This window comes from Amblyomma mixtum, chromosome 3 (genome assembly GCF_055824585.1).
Source record: "Amblyomma mixtum isolate Tamu chromosome 3, ASM5582458v1, whole genome shotgun sequence".
NCBI lineage: Eukaryota > Metazoa > Arthropoda > Arachnida > Ixodida > Ixodidae > Amblyomma > Amblyomma mixtum.
Genome location: NC_143014.1, coordinates 34,546,735 through 34,567,286, shown reverse-complemented (window position 1 = coordinate 34,567,286; position 20,552 = coordinate 34,546,735). Strand labels below are relative to the sequence as shown.

The 20,552-nt window shown below is 46.9% G+C and overlaps 1 protein-coding gene across 1 annotated transcript in view; it reads right to left on the bottom strand.

Annotated features, from left to right (window-relative positions):
* LOC149349631 (uncharacterized) overlaps window positions 1-20,552 on the bottom strand; it is a 76,090-nt gene that overhangs the window by 42,009 nt on the left and 13,529 nt on the right. Inside the window, exons 2-4 of the mRNA XM_089576806.1 lie at window positions 9,776-10,292; window positions 8,072-8,281; window positions 76-216 (exon numbers count right to left, since the gene is read on the bottom strand). Coding sequence (XP_089432932.1) covers window positions 76-216; window positions 8,072-8,281; window positions 9,776-10,234 — 810 coding nt within the window. The 5' untranslated portion in view covers window positions 10,235-10,292. The remainder of the gene's footprint in view (window positions 1-75; window positions 217-8,071; window positions 8,282-9,775; window positions 10,293-20,552) is intronic.

Below are 20,552 nucleotides of genomic sequence, written 5' to 3'. Positions count from 1 at the left end.
GGCGATAACAGATTCATGCCGCAGCGCGCAAACTACTGTTTGGTTTTCGGGGGAAATGAAGAAAGAAGTAGGCACCTTGAGGCATTCGCCGGAGAAAAGGCCCCAGGTTCGGGCCGTACAGTCGTGGGAGCCCGTGACCACGATGTCTTCGGCGTCGGCGGCTGATAGGCCGTCCGCTGGCACGAAGATCACAGGGAAGACGCTCTTTGTGTGGCCCTGAAAGGAACCACAGATTACACCGGCTACGATGCGACAGTGATTTGACCACGCACCATCAGCTCCAATGTAACGTCACTGTCCTGAACGGTGATACCCAGATTCTGAGACTGCAGAAATGAACCACTCGCTACGCTGGCTCTGTGTCTATGGTGTGTATAGCTGGTGAGTCAAAGGTAGCGGTTTCAATCCCGGTTGCGGAGGCTCCATTTAGATGGAGGCGAAATACAAAAACGCCTGTGCACTGACATTTCAGGGCACGTCCAAGAAACTCAGGCGGTCGAAATTAAACCACAGCACTTCACTAATGCGTGGCTCAGATTTCATGGTTTTGCTTTGGCATGAAAAAATTGATCGTCCCAGGCTGAAGGAATAGCGTAATTCAAAGACACGCAGAAAATCGAAAAGATGACTGCACGGTACACGCGTGTGGGAGACAGGGTCGTTATGTCACAGCGAGTCCAGAGAAAGCGTACTTGCACACTGCGAACGAGCGTAGGCGGTTTTAATGCGATTGCAATAAAAGCCTCACCGGGAAAAATGTGTCCTCGATCATAAAGTTCGCCCAGTCGCTAGAAGAAGTTACGTCACCAGACGGCGAGTGAAGTCACTTCCGGTGACGGCATAAACAGTGCTGCGGCATTGCCAAGATATAAGGTAACTATGTGCAAAAAAGAAAAATTGGTTTTTGGGGAAAGAAATGACGCAGTATCTCCCTCGCACCTCGGGATCGCTCTGACTGCCTTGCTGAATTTTTCAGTTACTATTTCTGTCTTTACTGATTTCGGTCCTCGCCCTTCCTGTGCTGTTCTCTCGCTAACGTATCATCTACAGTCTTTTTTTCTTTTTTTTTTTCCTATTTCTCTTTTTGCCACGGAAATGTCCAGCTGCTTAGCCTTTCTATGCTTCCCGATTCTTGGTCGATCCCCCAGTGTGTGCATGTGCGATTTGTTGTTAGGACAACACAACAACAGCACGACGCATACGTGTCCTCAAGTGGCATCCGGCGCAAGCCACCGAACGAGTCTTGTCACTCCTCCTGAAAACTGTCTCTGACCCTCGAGGCTTGCGTCTCAGCTGCTTTCAACGACAAATGTCGGCCAAGGCTGGCTCACAGTATAAGGCAGTGAGACGATTCATAAGCGCGCGGCCAAACGAAAAACGACGGCGCCGGGACGCCACTTGGCACAGCCGCGGAGCCCTTCTCGCTGGGATTTAAAGCTGGACTAGAGCGCAGGGTTGCGCCCACAGACAAAGCGTTCCTGCTCTATTTGGGCTGTCGTGCGCCGTTTCTCGATGGCACACCACCCCAAAAGGATTGCGTGGCGTCAGTCACGTCCGCGCTTCCTATGTCATCACTGAGTGGACGCCGATGACGGGATGTGTGCCCGCTATGCAGAGGTAACTTGCGTTCCTCTTCTCTCCGGCCACCTGAAAGGTGTTCTACTGTTGTTCCAGACTTCTGAGCGCCTCCGCGGTCCTGCCCAGAACCAACCGATTTGTTGCCAAGCTCCACCAAATGAAACTGCCGTTTCCGAACGATAAAGAACGCGCTGGTCAGCATGAACACCTGTTCGGAACTAGAGTCTACGCTAGGCACTGCGCTATCATCTTCCGCACTTAGCACGTAGCGGTACTGGGGTGGTATTCTCCCGGTGTCGCCTTTTGCGACATGTCGCATTAGGGCGGAGCCTAAAAAAGTGCGTACAGTTGCTCGAAGAAACGGAAAACGCCGCCGGCACTTTCGTCGGCGGTGCTTTCATTCACTCTGAGAAGCGACAATTTACCACTGCTGATTCACTACCAGCAGTAGTTTCGTATCTTTGATAGCAAGAATATTTGCCATCACATGACGTCTAATGTTCAAAAAACATTTGCAAATTTAATAAAAACTCGCTTTACTTCGTTTAAGTCTATAAAACACCGCGAAAAAGCTCCAAATCTATTTTTGTGTCGTTCCGGGCGGTTGTGCTAGGTTTCGGCTGCGTTTCGGGCAGTTGCAGACGGTAGCAGTGTAGCTGGAGGTCCCATTAGGCTTGCGAGCTCCAGAATCGAGAGCGTATCTTAAAAACTAGGCTGAATTGCAGCTTAAACTTTATGGTCGAAGCAAGGTAAGTCATAGCGAAAAGCAAAAACACCATGTAGTTGCCGGTAAACATGCCGACCGGAATCGCAAGGACTGCTGAATTGGCTGAAGCGGGCGGCTCTCGCTTGGAAGGACGCCGCCATGTTTTCACGCTAAGGGCGCAAAAGCCGCAACTGCCGATTGCGTTCGTACGCTAACGCTATTTCCCCGCTAGCGTTCTGCGCATGCGCACTCTGGACCCGATATGCATGCAAAGCCTGCAACACTAAACCTCTCTAATGTTCTGTTGTAGGTTTGTAGGCTCAGCAGACGGTAGCCACAGTGCTGTGCTCTTCGACAGCCGGTAATGCCGCCGACAAGATTCGTCGGCCAGGGCAAACTGGTCGCGATGTCCGCGGACACGCCACTCTTCTTCGCAACTCAAAAACCAGGCAAGGAGAGTGGGATCCATGGCGTCTAGTATCAATTTCGTAGCCCGTCGCCCGCGCGAATCGCTTCAGCGCATTCCGTTGTTCGACTAAGCGTAGTAAATTGGGGCGACGTCACGATGACGTAGCAGGAAGGCGGATCCGTGTCGTCATGCCGCTGTCACCGCGGCTCGAGCCAATCAGCGAAGAGCGAATGCGACATGTCGCAAAAGGCGACACCGGGAGAATACCACCCCTGGTCGCACATGGTCTCACCGTTGTCGCTGCGAGGATGACCACCTCATGCCCCAGATTCTCGATCACGCTGCCAGTCAATTCCGTGAAGTAGCGACACACCCCGTTCTGTAGGTGACCGGTGCGCTTCCGTTGTCCGGCTTCCTCACAATTGAAAGCGCTGAGCTCGCGGCTCTACTAGAAGATCTCGCTCAGGATACCGCTGGCGTCATATGCCCCTCGATAGAACTAGTACAACGAACTTACCAGCAGCGCTTAAGCCACTAAACCCCCCCACCTCCGAAGGTGCAGAATAACATGCCATCCTGCCTAAAGATGTGGCCCTCAAGATGCTGTCCCCGCGGCAACCACCTGGTATTCTGGCGGAGCCAAAGGAAGTTGCCGTCGCAATTCCTCCGCATCAATCGAGTTCTCCCCTAAATACTTTTTCCCGAAAAAAAAAAAAACCCGCTTATAACGCCACAAGAGTGCACACAACAAAAGGAAAAAAACAGCGCTGACTCAAAGAATGATAGGACGCGTTAGGAAGCTTCAAAAAGAGGACAGAGATTAGAACTCGGGCATCGAATCCATACAAAAAAGCAATCGCTTCATCTGTTCTGTGGCTTGCTCGAGGAAGAAGTGGGCCTCCTTTGCTTGATGAAATGTGCTTCTTTTATTTCTCTTTCCAGTTTATCTTCTGACTGACCAATCAATGCAGTTTTTTTTTTTCAAAATCAGGAGAGCGTCTACAACTTATGCAGTGTATCGCAATGAGGCTATCATAACCATTATTCACCTGCGTTTTATGCTATCTCGCTCTATCATTATTGCACTGTCCTTCTTTGTCCTATGCATTAAAGGCCTCAGCAGACACATAGGGCATATGACAGACAGAATACATGACAGAATGCATAGGGCAGACAGGCCAGTGCTACAAACAGCATAAAACACAGGTGAAGAATGGTTATGGTAGCCCCATGGCGACACACAGCAAAAGTTGTAAATGCTCTCGTGGTCTTAAAAAAAAAAAAAAAAAACTGGATTTTCTAGCCCGTCAAAAGACAGACTGTAAAGAGAAATAATAGAAGCGTATTTCATCAAGCAAAGGGGCCCCATTAAATTCAGCAAGCCGTAGCTGTCAGTAACCGATAAAGAGATCGCTTTTTGAACGTTTTGATGCCCGCGTTTTAATCTCTTTGCTCCTTTCTACGCTTCCCAGTGTGTATTAACCTCCTTTGAGTGAGCTCCGGTTTCTTTCTGTTGCGTGCTTTTGTGTGGAGATAAGAGTTTTTTTCGGAAAAATATACTCACTTCGCAGCTGGCGCTCGTCCTGTGTACTGTGTGTTTACATGCTTTTTTTTTTCTCGCGCCGTTTCATTTCTTCAGCTACATGTCTTACCACCAGCAAGCTCAAACCAAAGGCTTGGGTCTTGCTAGGAAGAATTTGTGCGCCGGCTGCTGGTTGTTAATCAGACGGCCGTTGGCCTTGGGATAAGCCCCGCGTGTGGTACACCTGCTGCACTTTGTTCACCTGGCTTCCGTGTGGTCCAGAAAGAGGCGGAAAAACGCGTGCTCGAAGTCACGCAGCATGATCATACAAGGCGCACCGTAGCTGATAACCAGCGGGGCGTTCAGGCTACAGCAGCATGGCTGCCGGCATCTGTTGCGGCTGCAAGCCGGCCGCAACTGACTGGACGGGGAAGGAGTGGAGTGGCCTTCCGAGCCTAGGACTTCAAGCCCTGATAGATCAGTGGCAAGAGGCTATGTTTTGGGGACCTTGCCGTCATAGAGCTACTACTTATTCTAGTTTTTCCAAGTAGTTCAGTGCATTAACCTCGACTGCTAATTATGCTGGTAATGCTCAGTTTCGTGAGGTTCGCGCTGCGCGTAGACTTCTAGTGGTCCTTATGAAATTTAACTGCTTGTTCCTTCATAGATTAGCTGAGACTACTCCTGTTTTTAGTCAACTCAATTTGCTGTGGAGAAGGTGTTTTTATGAAGAAGAAAATGAATGAGTGCGAATTAATTGCTGCCTGAACTAGCAGGTGCCATCTGTCAGAATACTTGAACTGCACATCAGCGCAGTCGGGTAGGACTGAGCCTAATCAACTGCAGACTCTGCGCCCCGTCGCGGGAAATATGCTCGAAAGGTTTTAGGCGCTGAAGCGGTTGCTCTGCGGCAAATAACTTTGAGTCAAGTGCGTTTATTGTGCGAAGAAGCTTTTGGGCGGCGACAATGAGAAACGACTTCAGTGCTGTTCAAAAGTTTTGTAATGCAGTTGTTCTGCTTTGAGGCAAGTAAAGTTGTTGACCTGATTGAGCCTGACCAAGCTACACCTGCATTTGTGACTCCTGCTGTCTTTCTCTCGTTGATATGAACTTGGTGCCCATGAACGTGGTCGTGAACTATATCGACCAATGTTGACTCTGCCCGCTTTCGTGGAGATTGCTGTTTCAATGAGCAGAGACGGGTAAGTGTGGGAGGGGCTCACTGGGATGGCATAGGAAATAAGCCAACATTCACTGAAACCAAGAAGAGCATGAGGAATGAGGATTTTTTTTTAGAGTGGTGTTGGTTAGATTGCCAGAAAGGGAGAAAGAAACACCTTATTGAAGGTCAAGTTAGAACCTTACATGTCGTTTTCCTCAAAATTAGTTGCGTAATAATTTAATTTCATATAAAGCAGAAGAAAATAAAACCTTGTTGCTGGAGGAATCTGAATCCTTGTCTTCCGCCACAGCGTTCTGCAACCTAACACGCTCTCGCAACCAGAGACATAAATGTTTGCTGACTGTGTCCTAAAAGACTGCGCGCGCTTCATTAATGTTGAAACCAAGCTTGAGTCGGAACGCTCAGAGCTTGTAAGTTTCGTGGTTGAAGGTGACAGTGATTGTGGTATGAACGTCGGAACTGACATACTTCACAACAGTAAGCAAATATGGTACAAAGGCGCGTGAGCGTTATCATGTTTGTGCATCTACTGACTGAAATCGCATTGCCGTCAACAATACTCGGGTATCTGGGAAACCATAACTGCACTGAAAAAAAAAAGCCTTCTCTTAAACTAGTATTTACTTCTCCGCCCGTACAATATTTGTTGTGACCGTTAATAGGTTAGTAAACTGGTATAAGCATGAATCGAAGAAAGAAAATGTTGGTGACGTTTTTGGAATCTCGTCAACAAATTTAGAGGCCCCATTGCACCCTTCTTGAGCTCCCAAGAGCACCAGGTAAGCACCTCTTGCTGGAAGCTAGTTATGCTCGCAGTAGCGCCAATTAAGAGCAGGAAGAGGAAGAGGAAAAAAGGAAAGAAAAGGCAAGGATGTCAATAACAAGAAGTTCAGGTGGAGTCCTGCAATTCTTCTGGGACTCTGGTTCATGTTTTTCCACCCTGCACTCATCAGACGGGGAGAAAGAAACAAAAAGGGCGAAAAAGAAGGAAAGGAAGCAGAACACAATGAGCACAAACGAGAAGAAGCGTGCGGCAGAGTCGCATCCTGCAGCTCAGGCCTGTCACGTGAAGAAGCGGGGCAGCACTCGAGAAGCTTTTAGGGCTGATTAGTGCGGCCGCTATTTTCCGGAGATCTGTCCTTCGTCGGGGGACGCTCGCTAAACCAGTCAAGTGCGCAACACGGAGCTTTCTTTCCACAGCAGTCCCATGGCTCACACAAAGGGCGCGCTTAATCGTATCGCTGCATCTGCAGGTGCCACAGGCACGAAGGAGCCATTGTTGGTAAATGCCACTTTGAGCCACAAGTGCTACACGAAGGTTTCTTTAAGTAGCGGCAAGAAAAAAAAATTTCTGTTGATAAAAAGAGGAGTGCTTTGGTATTGCTTTACATGATGTTGGTTTGGTTTGGTTTATTGGATTTAACGTCCCGAAGCAACTCAGGCTATGAGGGACGCCGTAGTGAAGGGCTCCGAAAATTTCGACCCCCTGGGGTTCTTGGCGCCAAAAACGAAGACCAAAGTGGGAGGAAGACACAACATGAGCGCTTTTTCGCAAAAGCGCTTGTGTTATGTCTTTCTCTCACTTTGGTCCACGTTTTTGGCGCCAACTGCATCATGAATAAGATTCAGCCCGTCGAACTTTCCACCTTACTACTGAATATCTCTTTACAGCTTTGCAAATTTTACAAGTTTGTATCTGTAGATAATACGCGACCCTATCCCTGTAGCTTAGAGGAGGAATAAAACAAAAGGAAGACAGGTATATTTCCCGTGATCCTAAGGCCACGCTGTCAGCTCTTCACTAGTGGCAATATCAGTTTGGCTGGGCACACAACAGAAAAAACTTATTTTTGTACTTACAATAAACATAATTGAGGAAGCGCGAAAGTGGTGCGTTATAATGACACATTTAAGTAAGTAATGACACGAAATCAACGATGATATACTTTTTTGCTTCAGGAACGTGGACCAATAAGAATAAAGAATCATTGAGGAATTTTATCAAAAGCATCGTTAAAGCGCCCTTCTTGGTCTAGAGAGTGGCATGCAGTATAAATGCATACTCTTTCTTGTGTTGAGGGAGGGGTGAGAGATGCCATGCTTTCTCCGCACTTAAGATTCATCAAAATGTAACAGCATGGCCACTCGCAACGCATTATATACTCGGGTATACTTCACTGCAAACATTACTGCCGGTACAAGGCACCTTACACATTTTTTATGATGATTATAGGAAGGTATTCCCTGCCCTTCCTTTTCCTCTTTATCTCTCTTTCTTTAGGAGGGTATAGATGTATAGGCAAGTTTGTGACTTATGATAGCGACAATTAACCCATAAGACACTGAATGCAGGCAGAATATAGCACAATGCAGTATGGATTCACCACAGGCAACCTTTTGGGAATTTTAGCAGCAGCAGCGACATGACGGGCAATGCTTGGTCAAAGAATACTTCCAAACTTCTTAAAATGTGTTCCGGGCACTTTCTAGGCCGACTAGACCAGCACGTTCGTTCTCCGGGCACGCTCACCAATACGCCACCAGTTGTTGCTACTGTGAAGTTATATCGGCATTATAACATTTGAGCCGCATTTCTCAACGTTATTCTGAAGCCAGGGCGTGCGAGATCGCCGGCCAGTGAAACAGCATTCTGCGAGTGGCACTGTTCCGTACCCGGAAAACAGTGATACGATCGATGACTTCACCCGTTCGGATCCTGGAGTCAGCCTCCTCAGAGAATCCGGAGGACGTGGAACCCTCGTCCTCGGAGTTCTCCTCTGCGGTGCTCGCTTGGCTGTCGGCTTTCTTTCTTGTGGCGCTGCTGTCTCGGCTACTGCGGCCGCTGCTGGCCACTTGACGCAGCAGCCGTCTCTCTTCCATCTCCTGCGTCGGGGAATAACAGGGGGCGCTTGGGTCGTCATATCGCGAGAGCCTCATACGTGCACGCTCCACACGAAAAGTGCACGCCAGATGCGGCGCGATTTCTGTGGCAACGTTTTTACACACGCCACACTATTATTCCCGAGCTCTCAAGTTCTCGTGTCGAAACGTTGGCTAGCGAATTGAGGTTCTTCCTCAACCCTTGCTCATTTTGTTCTGTGTTTGCACGAATTCCATCTTCCTGCCTTTCCTCTATCTGTGGCATTGGTATATTTTGCTATCAATATTTCATTGTACGCGCGGAAACAAGGTGCATTATATATGCATGTTTGACCAATTCGCAACATTACTCTGGATTCTATTTCAGAAACGAATGAATACGATGGCTGAAAAACGGTTCAGTAACAAGGTAAAGATTTCCTTACCGTTTTCCCCAAACGAAGCATTGCGTCAGAACTTCTGAAGGTAGTTTTGCAGTTCCTGCACGTGAGCTCCTCAACTCCTTCCCACCATCAAAAAGAAACTCTATAGACTAAACCTCCGTGTCAGGCTTGTTCATACACAGCTGCCCCCAGGCGCTAATGCCCCTTTCGGGCTTCATTTTTATGTACCGTGTTCTTTCAAGGACTTTTAAATAGTACCCACGGATGACTCTTGAAGACTCTGGTGAAGTGTGATCGAAGAGACAGTACGCTATTAAGCAAAAAAGAAGCTCGTATTATGTTCAGATGCCATTGTGCTATGTGTGCGCACCTTGACATGATCAGGCAGACCTCTCCATTATTCATTAAAGTCTATCTCTGTCTCTCTCTTCACATGATCGCAACGCCGTTTCTGCTTGAGACAGTGGTGTTTATTTATACTTTTATTGCATTAGAAAAAAGATGCCCAGGCTTAGCTTGGTTAAGCCAAGAATGCGTTGCATATTGCGCGGTCTTTTTGCGCGAGGTATTGCTTGGCGGCACTCGATTTTCTCAGCAGCTTTTCCTCCGTGACGTATGGATGGATGGATAGATGGATAGGAGCACCCCCTTTGAAACGGGGCGGTGGCAACCGCCACCATGCTCAGCCGTTCGTTTTTTGTTTGTTTTTTCTTTTTTTTTCTTTTTTTATTTTTTTAAGTGGTTTGGTGACGTCACGTCACGTGGTTTGGTGGCTGCCCGGCCGCGCCCAAGGGCTGAACTGAGTGATTGCAATATGCTACGCATAAAAGAAAAAGTTATTAAGCGGCCTAGCTGCACCCATATCCCTTCGTGCCGTTATGTGCAATGTTATTTTACAACAGTGCACCCCGAAAACTCGAGTCAACTTCAGTGTGTGGGCCAAAAAGTGCCAGTCACACTTCTTATTGCAGAAAAGGTGCTCTTCGCTCCTAGAACGGTATTTCATTCAACAAGAAGATGTTTCCATACATAAACAGAAACTGCAAGTTCATCTCATTGCGACCGAGTGACTGAACGCGCCCATCGGTCAGCGAAGATCGGGGGAGAGGGGCACCTGGACTTCCAGGTCGGCGTTGAAGCGCCAGGCCCGAGCCGTCTTGTCGTGCGACGTGCTGAGCACCAGGTCGCCCGTGCAGAGAACCCTGTTGACGCGGGCGCCGTGGCCGTGGAAGACGTGCACGCACTTGGCGTCCACGATGGACCACTTGCGCACCGTGCCGTCGGACGAGCCTGTGACCACGTAGTTGCCGTGCACGGTGCAGTGGGTCACGTAGCCCTCGTGGCCGCTCAGCGTGCCCAGCAGCTCGACGGGCGTCGACTGGCTGCTCCACAGCAGCACGCGGCCGTCCTCGCTGCCGGACACCAGCAGCGAGTGGTCCTCGCTCAGCGCCAGGCAGTTGATGCCGCCCCGGTGCTGCTCCAGCCGCTCGCTGAGGTGCGGCCAGCGCGTGGCCTCGGCGTCGCCAGCAGCGGCGGCCTTCTTGCGACAGCGGGTGCTGCAGGCGCTGCCCATGGGTGGCGCGCCGCTGCCGCCGCCGATCGCGCTGCTGGCCTGCGTCGTCTCGGGCACACTGCGAGAGCGAGGGCTGCTCGGATCTCGCAAGCGTACACGGACCGCCTTTCGCAGGCGCGCATTTTATTGCAGTTTCCTCCCGTAGCAAAGTACCCGAGCGGTTAAGCGAGGTTCTGTGCGGTGCCTTTTCGCCGGGAGTACAAGATGGCTGACCGCAGTACAGCGCAGAATGCGTTAGAACACGAGTCATTTGAGTGAACAACGCGAGGAGAGAATGTAAAAGGCGTAATAAAAGTCGTTCTGGGCTGAAAAGTGAATCCTGATTGCACTGCAGTCCGTATAATAAAATTCGAACCACTGAGGTAAAGATTTTATTTTGTATGTGGAGTCAGGAACAACCTGAGCGAGCTGAGAATATAAAAGCGCTCGCACAGCCCACAAAATTTCACGCAGGCTGCGCTACAAAGGAAGCAGTTGTTTGTGCCCGAGGGCTCTCTCCTCTAATGTAGTACGTGTGCCGGAACTTGAAAGGTTAAAATGTGAGGTAAGCGCCTGCCACTCACTTGAGCGGCCGTTTCCTTGCGGGTTGTACCGTGCTAACTCTGCAACGTTTTATTTCAAGCTGTGCTCTGATCAGCCTCCTAGCTAATAAACAACAACAAGAATTAGTCCTTGACTTCTTCAAAAAAAGAGAAGAAATTAAACAGCGAAGGCTGTGTTGCTCACATGGGGAAAAAGGGAAGCGTGGTTTAAAAGGGCGGACCTGTTGCAGCTGTAATGTGGCTTTGCAGATATTAAGGGTTATTGAACGCAGATATCACAATTCGGAAACAAGCTTCAGAAAGCATGCCTAGCTAACTGCTTCTAATGAAACTTGCTTGTCTGGTGCATAACCACTACTGAGTTCTTTTTTACGCTAAAGGGGCTGACCTGCCCTGTCAAACGTTCACAGTTTTAAGTGTGTCCTGTCTTGTCACGTTTTAAATGTACGGACATTTTTGCAGCCACCAGCCTTAGCATCAAAACTCTTAAAGCGCCCTTTGTTACTGGAGCACGCGCAGCTTTACCGCATAACCCGTGGCGCCCGATGACGACCACCGTACATATTAATATGCCCGCTACTATGCTGGGAGTTGTAACAGACTGTGGCTGAAAAGACGTGCAGTCCGACGTACCGCGCCTTGGAAGGGAGGGGCATGAAAAAGAATGCAAATATAAAAAATAGGAGACGGCAGCTTACGGCGCCTCATACACTCCACCCTTGCGCGTTGTTTTCCAGAATCGTGCAACGTTTTCATTAACCGCGCGTGAGGTAAACATTTTACGTACAGGTGCCCACTAAAATTTTCGACACCGCGAAATCACGCAAAACTGGAATTTCCGCGCTGCCTAGGGTCCCAGTCAGGCATTAAGTAGTATATTGTGCAGGTCGGACAGGGAAGTGCACAGCACACTCTTCAGTTCATGGCCGCATGCTTAGACAGAGGAGCAATTTGAAAGTTGTTGCAGTAGTCGTATTCCGAAAACTTTTGTAAGCATGTGAACATATGAGTTACTTGTTTAAGCTCATTTTTTAGAGACAAAAAAGCCTCTTCTCGCAGCTTTATGTATAGAGGAGTAATTTTTTAAAGGAAAGTTTCTGAATGTCGAGGAGGCTTTATTGGGTAGCAGTCTTATGTGCTATATATTTAAGGCTATGTCATTAAAGTATGTGTTTCAGTGTTGCCGGGTTAGTTGGCCATGCATGACTAACTAGACTAAGGCTCATATGGAGGCAGCCAACAGCCACCGAAACCAAGGAGCATAGGGGAATGTTCCTATTTTTTAATATAATTAGTGGTGTTGATCAATGGGAGATTACTAGTGTTGTTGTTTTATCGCTTACAGATAATTGATGAGAAAGCACAAGAAAAATATACTAAGGTGCTACAGAGACGAAACTTGAGACGAAAAGATGATCACAGGCGCCTGTGATTGCCTTCCGGTTTTATGCCTCATCTTATGTTTCGTCCATGTTGAGCTTTAGCCTAATTAATCAATTTGGCTATCACATTGAGAGGACAATTTAGATGTGGGCACACGGCAGGACGATGGTATAGTTCACTACCGGGTTTTTCGTTCGGCGAACACTTTCAAAAAAATATTAAAACAGTTTTAGAAGAGCGAATTGGCGGGCTAGTTGGTTCTTTTGCATGGTGAGGGAACAGCACGTGGGACAAGACACAAGATGCGAAACATTGAAGGACGTGCACTCTACTTTAAAATCGGGTGGTTGAAATAGAAATAACGTCTTCAAGAACACTCTCTGCCGCGGCGACGTCAGATATAATATGACACTAATTAATTACAAATTAATTAAAACTTCTTAATCATTCTTTTAATTAGCAAAGCCAGGTGGTTGGTGCCAATGGTAAGTTCGTAGCCTCTCGGACAAGGCGATATCATATTAATCTCGGAAGGAAAAAGAAACCTTCTCTAAATCCTTGTAGCGTGAGGAAATCCAAACCTCTATTCCACACAAAAGGCGCGCAGGAAGCCCAGAGCAAACGCAACGTCCGCTGGTGACGTGTCGCAGTGACTAAACAGCGTCAGATTCGACCTGCCTGCTTTATGGTACCGCGGCATGCATTTAGCTTTGCTGCGTCGCTCTCAAAAATAACGGCCACGCAGTCCTCGGTAACTATGCTTCTCCCTGCACCAAGCGGCGAAGCAAAAGAATGCGCATGACATGGTACAGCAGTGCAGGTGGTTTCAGTTTTGCGGCGTTGGTTATGGACTCAATTTCCTGCGCGCCTCATGCGCTCAGTTTCGGTTTTGAGCGGAAAAAAGCACCGGACAACGACTATTTCTTATCTTCAAGAACTGATATGGCATCGTCTTGTCCGGGGCTACGACCACGTTCTTGGCACTAACCACCAAACTGATAACTAAAAACGTTAATTAACAAAGCTCCGTTTATTTTCGAATTACTGTTTTTTTTAAGTAACTGATTTCCGCCGCGGCAAAGAGTGTGTTGCTGAAAAGATTTCCTCTGTATTTCAAACGCCCCACTTTTAGGATTTTTTTAAAGTGCTTGCTGTGACACCAAGGACTACATCTCGAGTGTTGCACGGAGGAGCCACTAACTTCAACAGACGCGCCGGCGACCGCTGGCGCGATGACAGCGAGCGTTTTCTAAGAGGGCGTGCGCACATCCTCAACTATCAGCATCACTGCATGCGCTTTCTGTAACTATTACAAATTTGGGTAGTAAATGACTGGAGAAGAAAAGACCACTGGTTCGTGTACTGATTGCGCTTTAAGCTGAGATATCTATCCACGATAAACAGATATGTAGGGCTAACATTGAAGGAATTCCTTTCTTTCAGCCGCATCTTCCTATCGACTGTTTTTTTTTCCCATGCGCGGCATGCACTAAGTTGCAAGACTTGGCATGTGACCACGTGACCTGGCTACCAGCTGACACGTTGCAGCTATCCCTCAGCCAGCACTGTATACGGACACATGCGTGGAACCAGCACTAACATTTGCTCTGATCGATAATGAAATCAAAAGCATTGTTTTTCGACCAATAGAAGGGAGGAGGTTGTCATTAAATTCTGCAGTTTATAAAAACAGCTGGCGAAAAGACAAGAGCTACTTCTGCATGAATCTTCGCCAAGAGCGTGATAGACAAATACACATGACAAAAATGAACAGGTCAGTTGCAACAACCAAAAAAAGAAAAATGACGGAAAATTAAAACAGTAATGATGACGAGGGCGTGACCCACAAAACAAAGAAAAATACAAAAGTATACTGTCAGAAATGTGCAAGGGAATTCACAAGTAGAATTGAAGCGTGCGGCATATTAAACCCAAATTTATTTTCCTTCTTAAAAGTGTCGTTAAGTTCAGTAAACTGTACTGCGTTCAGTACTGCGTTCAGTAAAATAAAATTTTATATCCCAAAGTTTCCATTTACCATGTAAAAGAAACCTGTTGACGGATGCCCTTAAAGGCCGGCATTTTTACATTATCGGGTGCCGAAACATATCCAATAACACCACTTGAACAAAGGGAGCTTAATCTTCTGAGCAGGTATAGTGAGTCTAATCGACTATTCAAATAAGTATAAAGTTTATGTGTTCTCGGGTCTTCCCGAGCTTTTTCTTTCTATGACCTCGTTTCTTTCCTTTACGTAAACATCTCAAGGCTGAAATGAAGAGTGGCATGTGGGTCGAGTGTCAGCATATTCAACATAGAGGAGTCAGCGGGAAAAGAACGAGCACACAAAATAGTGAAAGTCGTGTTCAAAACATTGTCTGAATAACCTCCCTGTTGTGTTTTTTATTTTTCTCACTCTCTTTACTTACTCGTACCAAACAGGTTTAGGCTAACAGGTTATATGCAGCATAAGAAATTTACTAGACTTCCGGTCTGGTTCGTCCAACTCCGCGAGGACTAGGCGAGGCTTGCGCGGAGATCAAAGTCGCCAAGATCAAAGGAATTGGTAGGAAAAGCGGTAAAAAAAATGGGATAGAGACGTCCTAACCAGTTTCGGACAGGTTGACCCAGATCAGGCCACTCCGTTTTCTAGTACTGGATGCGGCGCTGTTCATGTGACTCACCTCGGTGCACAAAGTTGAGTTAGAATACGGCGACGGACTAACTTTGTTAGAATATTCGTAGTAATGCTAAGATCGATTAACTGACGAAGAAGTGGAAACTAGAGCATGTCGGCCGCGGCGGCTAGAATTTCTTTGGAGGAGAAATTCTAGAGGCCCGTGTACTGTGCGATGTCAGTGCACGTTAAAGAACCCCAGGTGGTCGAAATTTCCGGAGCCCTCCACTACGGCGTCTCTCATAGCCTGAGTCGCTTTGGGACGTTAAACCCCATAAACCAAACCAAACTAGAGCATGTAGCTGCCGCGAATCGTAATAGGTCAAAGAGAGTGCTGCTGTCACAAGCACATCATTGCAGTATTTATTAATGCCGCCGCGGTGGCTCTGTTGTTATGGCGCTCGGCTGCTGACCCGAAAGACACAGGTTCGACCCGGCCTCGGCGGTTTAATTTCGATGGAGGAGAAATTCTGGAGGCCCGTGTACTTTGCGATGCCAGTGCTCGTTAAAGAACCCCAGGAGGTCGAAATTTCGGGAGCCCTTCACTGCGGCGTCCCTCATAGCCTGAGTTGCTTTGGGACGTTAAAACCCCCATAAACTATAAAAACAGTATCTATCGCACATGGGAACTGCGTCATAAGAAACGAAAGCATTCCGGCAAGTCTGACTTTTAGCACAGAAGACATGACGGCATACTTCTGAGACATGACCTTCACACTGAATTAGGGGGCTCGAAGGTCATGTCGCAGTCATTAGAAAGTGTCATAGCAAAACCACGCTGGCAAGATACAACAGCAAAAAAAGAGTCGCTGTTTCACTATCCCAGTGCAGTTTTCCTTTTAAAGCGATGCGCCAACTAGCCAGACATCAAGCCTTGTTATACTCAAAAATGATTGTAGTAGCTTGACCTTCTCCAGCGGCCGCAGACTAGAGAAGTGTCGTTACAAAAAGAAAAAAATAAACCGAGGCCGAACGAACAATTTACAGCTTTGTTTAGAGTAGCTAGGCGGGACAAGAATTCAGCAGTACTGATTCAAGCACGATCGATTTACTTTATCATGGTGGGCCTTCCCAGCTTTAAAATATGCTCAATTTGTAAGAAAGTGCCCGTTGTCATTTCCAAGTACTCAAAACCAAGCAACCGCATAGCGCCATGTTCCCCTGAGCTGCCGTGTCAAAAGTGCGCTCATCAGCACCCTGGGAGCGAAGGCAAATGCACCGGCGTAGTTCGACACATTTAATTTTCCTTGGGGGATTAAATTAAAAAAAAAAGATGGCTCTCTCCTCGCTTACTTTTTACTTGCGCCACCATATCGCGTCCCTGGGTTCTTTTTCATATTTTTTTCTCCATCAAACTGCCCTTCTAATCAATACGCCACGTGTGATGACAGGGCTGCAAGGGGCTGTGTAGTCTTTGGCTTGCTAGCGTCCCCGTTATTTTTAGTATTTTGACAAATTATTGCGAATTTGCGCAATAACCTTGAGCCTACTGAAGATGAATCAATATTCATTCAAACAGGAACGCCTTGAAATTAAAAAAAATAGAATAAAATTTTTCTGGTGCCAACATAACGCTATCTTTTGCCCTCTAACCAGGCTTTCAGGATATTTGGTACGAGGAGCGCAAATAAATGTATCAAATCTTCTACCTCGTTACTATAAATTGACTGCGCCTTTGGAACGTCATCGGAGTGCAGCCTTCGCAGCCGCCGGGTGGCGCCACGATGTGCTGAATTGGCGTAGGTTTGTAATCTTCTGTGTCACATCGCGGGAAATTGCCCTTTTTAAACAATTTTGAACAAAAGACAACAGTTTCAACAGAAAACAAAATGGTGTCATCTTCAGCGTAGCAATGCAGCAGTTAGAGCAGGAACTAGATGGCAGAGGTTTCCCAGCAAAAGACCTACGGCATTATTTATTCACCAGGACCTCGTTATATTCACTAGAAGCGTGGGCCACCATTTTTTAAACTAAATTTAGGCAAATGCAGTTTTGCCGTGGAACAGGGGAAAAAGGTGACATACAAGTCACATGACTGGGCCTTCAGCACCACAGCAGATACGTGCAATAATACAGGTCAGGTGAAAACCATACTTGTCCGCAGAGAGCAGCGCGCATGTTTACTTAAATATTCATTTAACCTCTGCTTGATATTTTTTCGACTATCTTTTAAAACAGCGGGAGTACTGATATTGGACGAAAGTTACTAATACAATCGCGCAGCTACAAAACACAGTTAGTGCGCACAGTACCCTCCCCAAGAACTAGCTGTCGATCTTTATGAAAGCAACGCAAGGCTGAAGTTTATCACCGGTGTCATTGTGTCACCAATTGCCGTCAAGTGCTGCAGTATCGCCTGCACATTGTTATGTTGTGCTTACTGTCAAAGACGCATCGCGGCGTCCGAATACTTGATCCATGTCTCCCTAGGGCGTCCCAGGAGCAAATTCCATTGCGCTGTTCACAGCGTTCAAGCCAACCGTAGGAAGAGTTGAAGCCGTCATATATTCAACTCATGAAGCAAGCCTTATTAAGCACGAAATCCCTTCAGCATCGATTCTCGTCACTGAGACGAAAATAGTCCCAGCCTGAAGTCGAAACTATTTTTTATTCAATACATTTGTTTGTTCCCCTTACTATCCTAAACATCACGAACTTTTTCACTGAGACGACAGCAAGGCGAGAACAAATTTCGCCATACTTATGGCACCACGCGTGATTCGAAGTAGCGCTTCATCAGCTTCATTTTTTGATGCGCAGCTTCATTTTTCGATGCCTTAGACCTCACGGCCATCACTGAGTTCGGACTGGCAGCCTCTTGATCTAAATGCTTTGAACTGTCATTGGCATCTATCATCCGTTCGTTGAGCGCTTCCAGTAGCCAGTAGCGCTGCACCGTGGTCATGCAACGAAGTCGGTTGAGTCTGGAGATAGAAAGTCTTTTAAGTAGTTTTATGAACCCAACGGTAGGTTATATAGCAGCCCATGCGGCTACCTCTTGGCAGGGATAGGACCATATGTGCATGGCCAAGTGGTGTTGTTGCAACCTAGATGGTTCTGCCTATGAGCTTCAACGCTTTACTGCGTCGCGTGTCCTCTGTCGCAACGCTGCCGTGCCGATTATCTGGCGCATGACGAAATTTGCAGAAGTGTTTTTCACGCGTCCTGTTTGTTCGAGGCCGTCCCCTTTTCAGGCCATTTTGGAATGCCGGAGCTCGTATTGTCACGCTGATGAAAGAAAGCCGGTTACTGAGAGCAGTCATCGTGGTGAAGTTGCTGAAGATTCGGGCATCCTTTTCGTAAAGTTCGCAGCGCGCATGGAAGCAACCACATTCGGAAACGGTGACCTCGCCAGTGATGGTCGCAGCTATAACCGAGTAAGGTTTCACTCACGGCACCAGCCGTTTGGCCTAGTTAGGAAGATTTGCTGTCAAAATAACAAACTGAACATCGTGCCCTAACTGTAGGATTTGGACGAGAAGACGAATATGTGGTCCACGTTGCTTACAATATTCAGCAGTAGTGGAAGCTAACTCATAATGCAATAGTGCCATATAAGCGATTCCAAAAAGAGCATCATTTTGGTTCAACAACACAACTGACTGTTCGCTCTTTTATAGAGTAACCTTTCCGTGTTCGAGATAGCTGCGCAGTTTTAAAAGCGGTTAGTTCGATAGTTTGGACGGCTAGACTGTCAGGACATTGAGACTTCGAGGCAACTCCGTGATAATTGTGGTGGTTTGTCGTAACATGTATCTCGTCCAGTTTCCTCGTTGCTTTCAGGCGTCTGACATTTACTGATTGCAGGCTGCTTGCTTAATGACAAACGCGAGATATATGCGAGTAACCTTGCGCTGTCTATCCAGTATGTCGTCTTCATCCAACTGAAAGCTCACCATTAAGGTCGATAAGCCGCCGCGGTGGCTCAGTGGTTATGGTGTTCGGCTGCTCCGAAAGACTCTGGTTCGATCCCGGCCATGCAAGTCGCATTTCGATGGAGGCGAAATGCTAGAGGCCCGTGTACAGTGCGATGAAAAATGCACATTAAAGAACTCCCGGTGGTCGAAATTATCCGGAGACCTCATCTACGGGGTTCCCTCAGGCTGAGTCACTTTGGGACGTTAAAAACCCCATAAACCTTTAAGGTCGATATGTGCACATGGGGGTAAGGACATCTCAGTGGGCCTGTTTTTATTTTACGTACATTATTTTCCTTGCATCACTGTTGTCTTTAATGATAGTAAATCAGCAATTCCTAAGTGTTCAGGCGTTCTGATATATTGCGCAGAAGTGAGAAAGAAAAGGAACTCATCAAACAGAAGTGCCTGCTGCAAAAACTAGTGAATTAATCCATTTTGTTTTTACATTCGAAAACAGTCTGATGCATGGAAGTAAATTTCTGAGGGCTAATATTTTACAACCGTCAAGAAATTACTTTTGAAAACTTCGAGTACTTCAACAAGGTACATATAATGACAGAAACATGCACTATATATAGTGTCTGTATGTGCTTCATTTAAACTTAACTAAGCTCTCATGCACTCATTGCGAATGTCTAAGAATATAAGAAAAACGCCGACCAAAGGTTTGGGTAAAAAAATGTAGACGTTTCGGCTTCCATATAGAAGCCTTGTTCACCTTTGGTCGGCTTTTCCTTTTTTTGGTACTAATTATGACCCTGCTACCTGACCAGACGAGATTTCGTCAAACCTTAGACTTCATCTAAAAATATACTTTCATTGGAGGCGCCAGACCCCAAGATAAGCATGATAAGAAGAAACTTCCGGAACATGGCGCGTGTTGAAATTCTCAGCCACACGAGAGAAAGAAAGGAAACGAACCATTTGCCGCAGAGATGTTTACAAAACCTAATAATAAGTTGGTTCGTTTTAAGATAACTTAGTTTCTTTCTTAGCGGAAAGGCGGGACTTCTGCGACTCGAATAGAATCATTTCGCAAGCCTTAATATGTTATCTCTTCACTGTCGTACGCATGCTGGTTTGGTGGCATGCTGTCGCAACTTTCGTAATTAAAAACCTGTTCTGTGCCTCAGTTTCTGCATTGTGCAATCGACGTCGCTTTTTGGAACATATCAACAGCGATCAGCGAGCTGCATGTGAGGTGGACATGGATGAATTATCCCTAAAACATGTTAGTAATTAGTACTCGAAGCGTTAGCTAGCACTCATATTCTTTAATGTTTGTAATAGATACTGCCATAAAGTCGGTTCGCGTGTTTGCCTCCCTCTCAAGTGATCATCGTTGAAAGGGCGAAGTTCTTGTCGGAAGAAGAAATGCACGAACAAAATGGAGACTATTTTTCACTAACTTCTATAAAACGATGAAATGCGCGAACTTGCTCTTCAGTCCATCGTTTGAAAACTGCAAAGGAAGCCTTCCGAGTTGCGGCGACGAAACCATTAGGAGCGCAGTTGTGTCGGAGACAGCGACCTCATTTATTTTATAGTCGCCGCACTGAAACTTCCCTGTCATCCTATCGGCGTGAAAGAAATTGCACTTCTGAAAAGAAAAAAAAAACTCAAGGAACGCCGCTTTTTTGGCTAGCGAGTGAAACAAGGAAAAGGAGTCGTTGTATTGAACCCATCTCGCCTCCTAAAGCAGCGGGCAGTCTTCACATACAACTGAAGTGCTCATTCTGCCCTTTCCACGCCCGGTATTATTAGTCAACGGAATGAACTTTGAAAAACAAATCAAC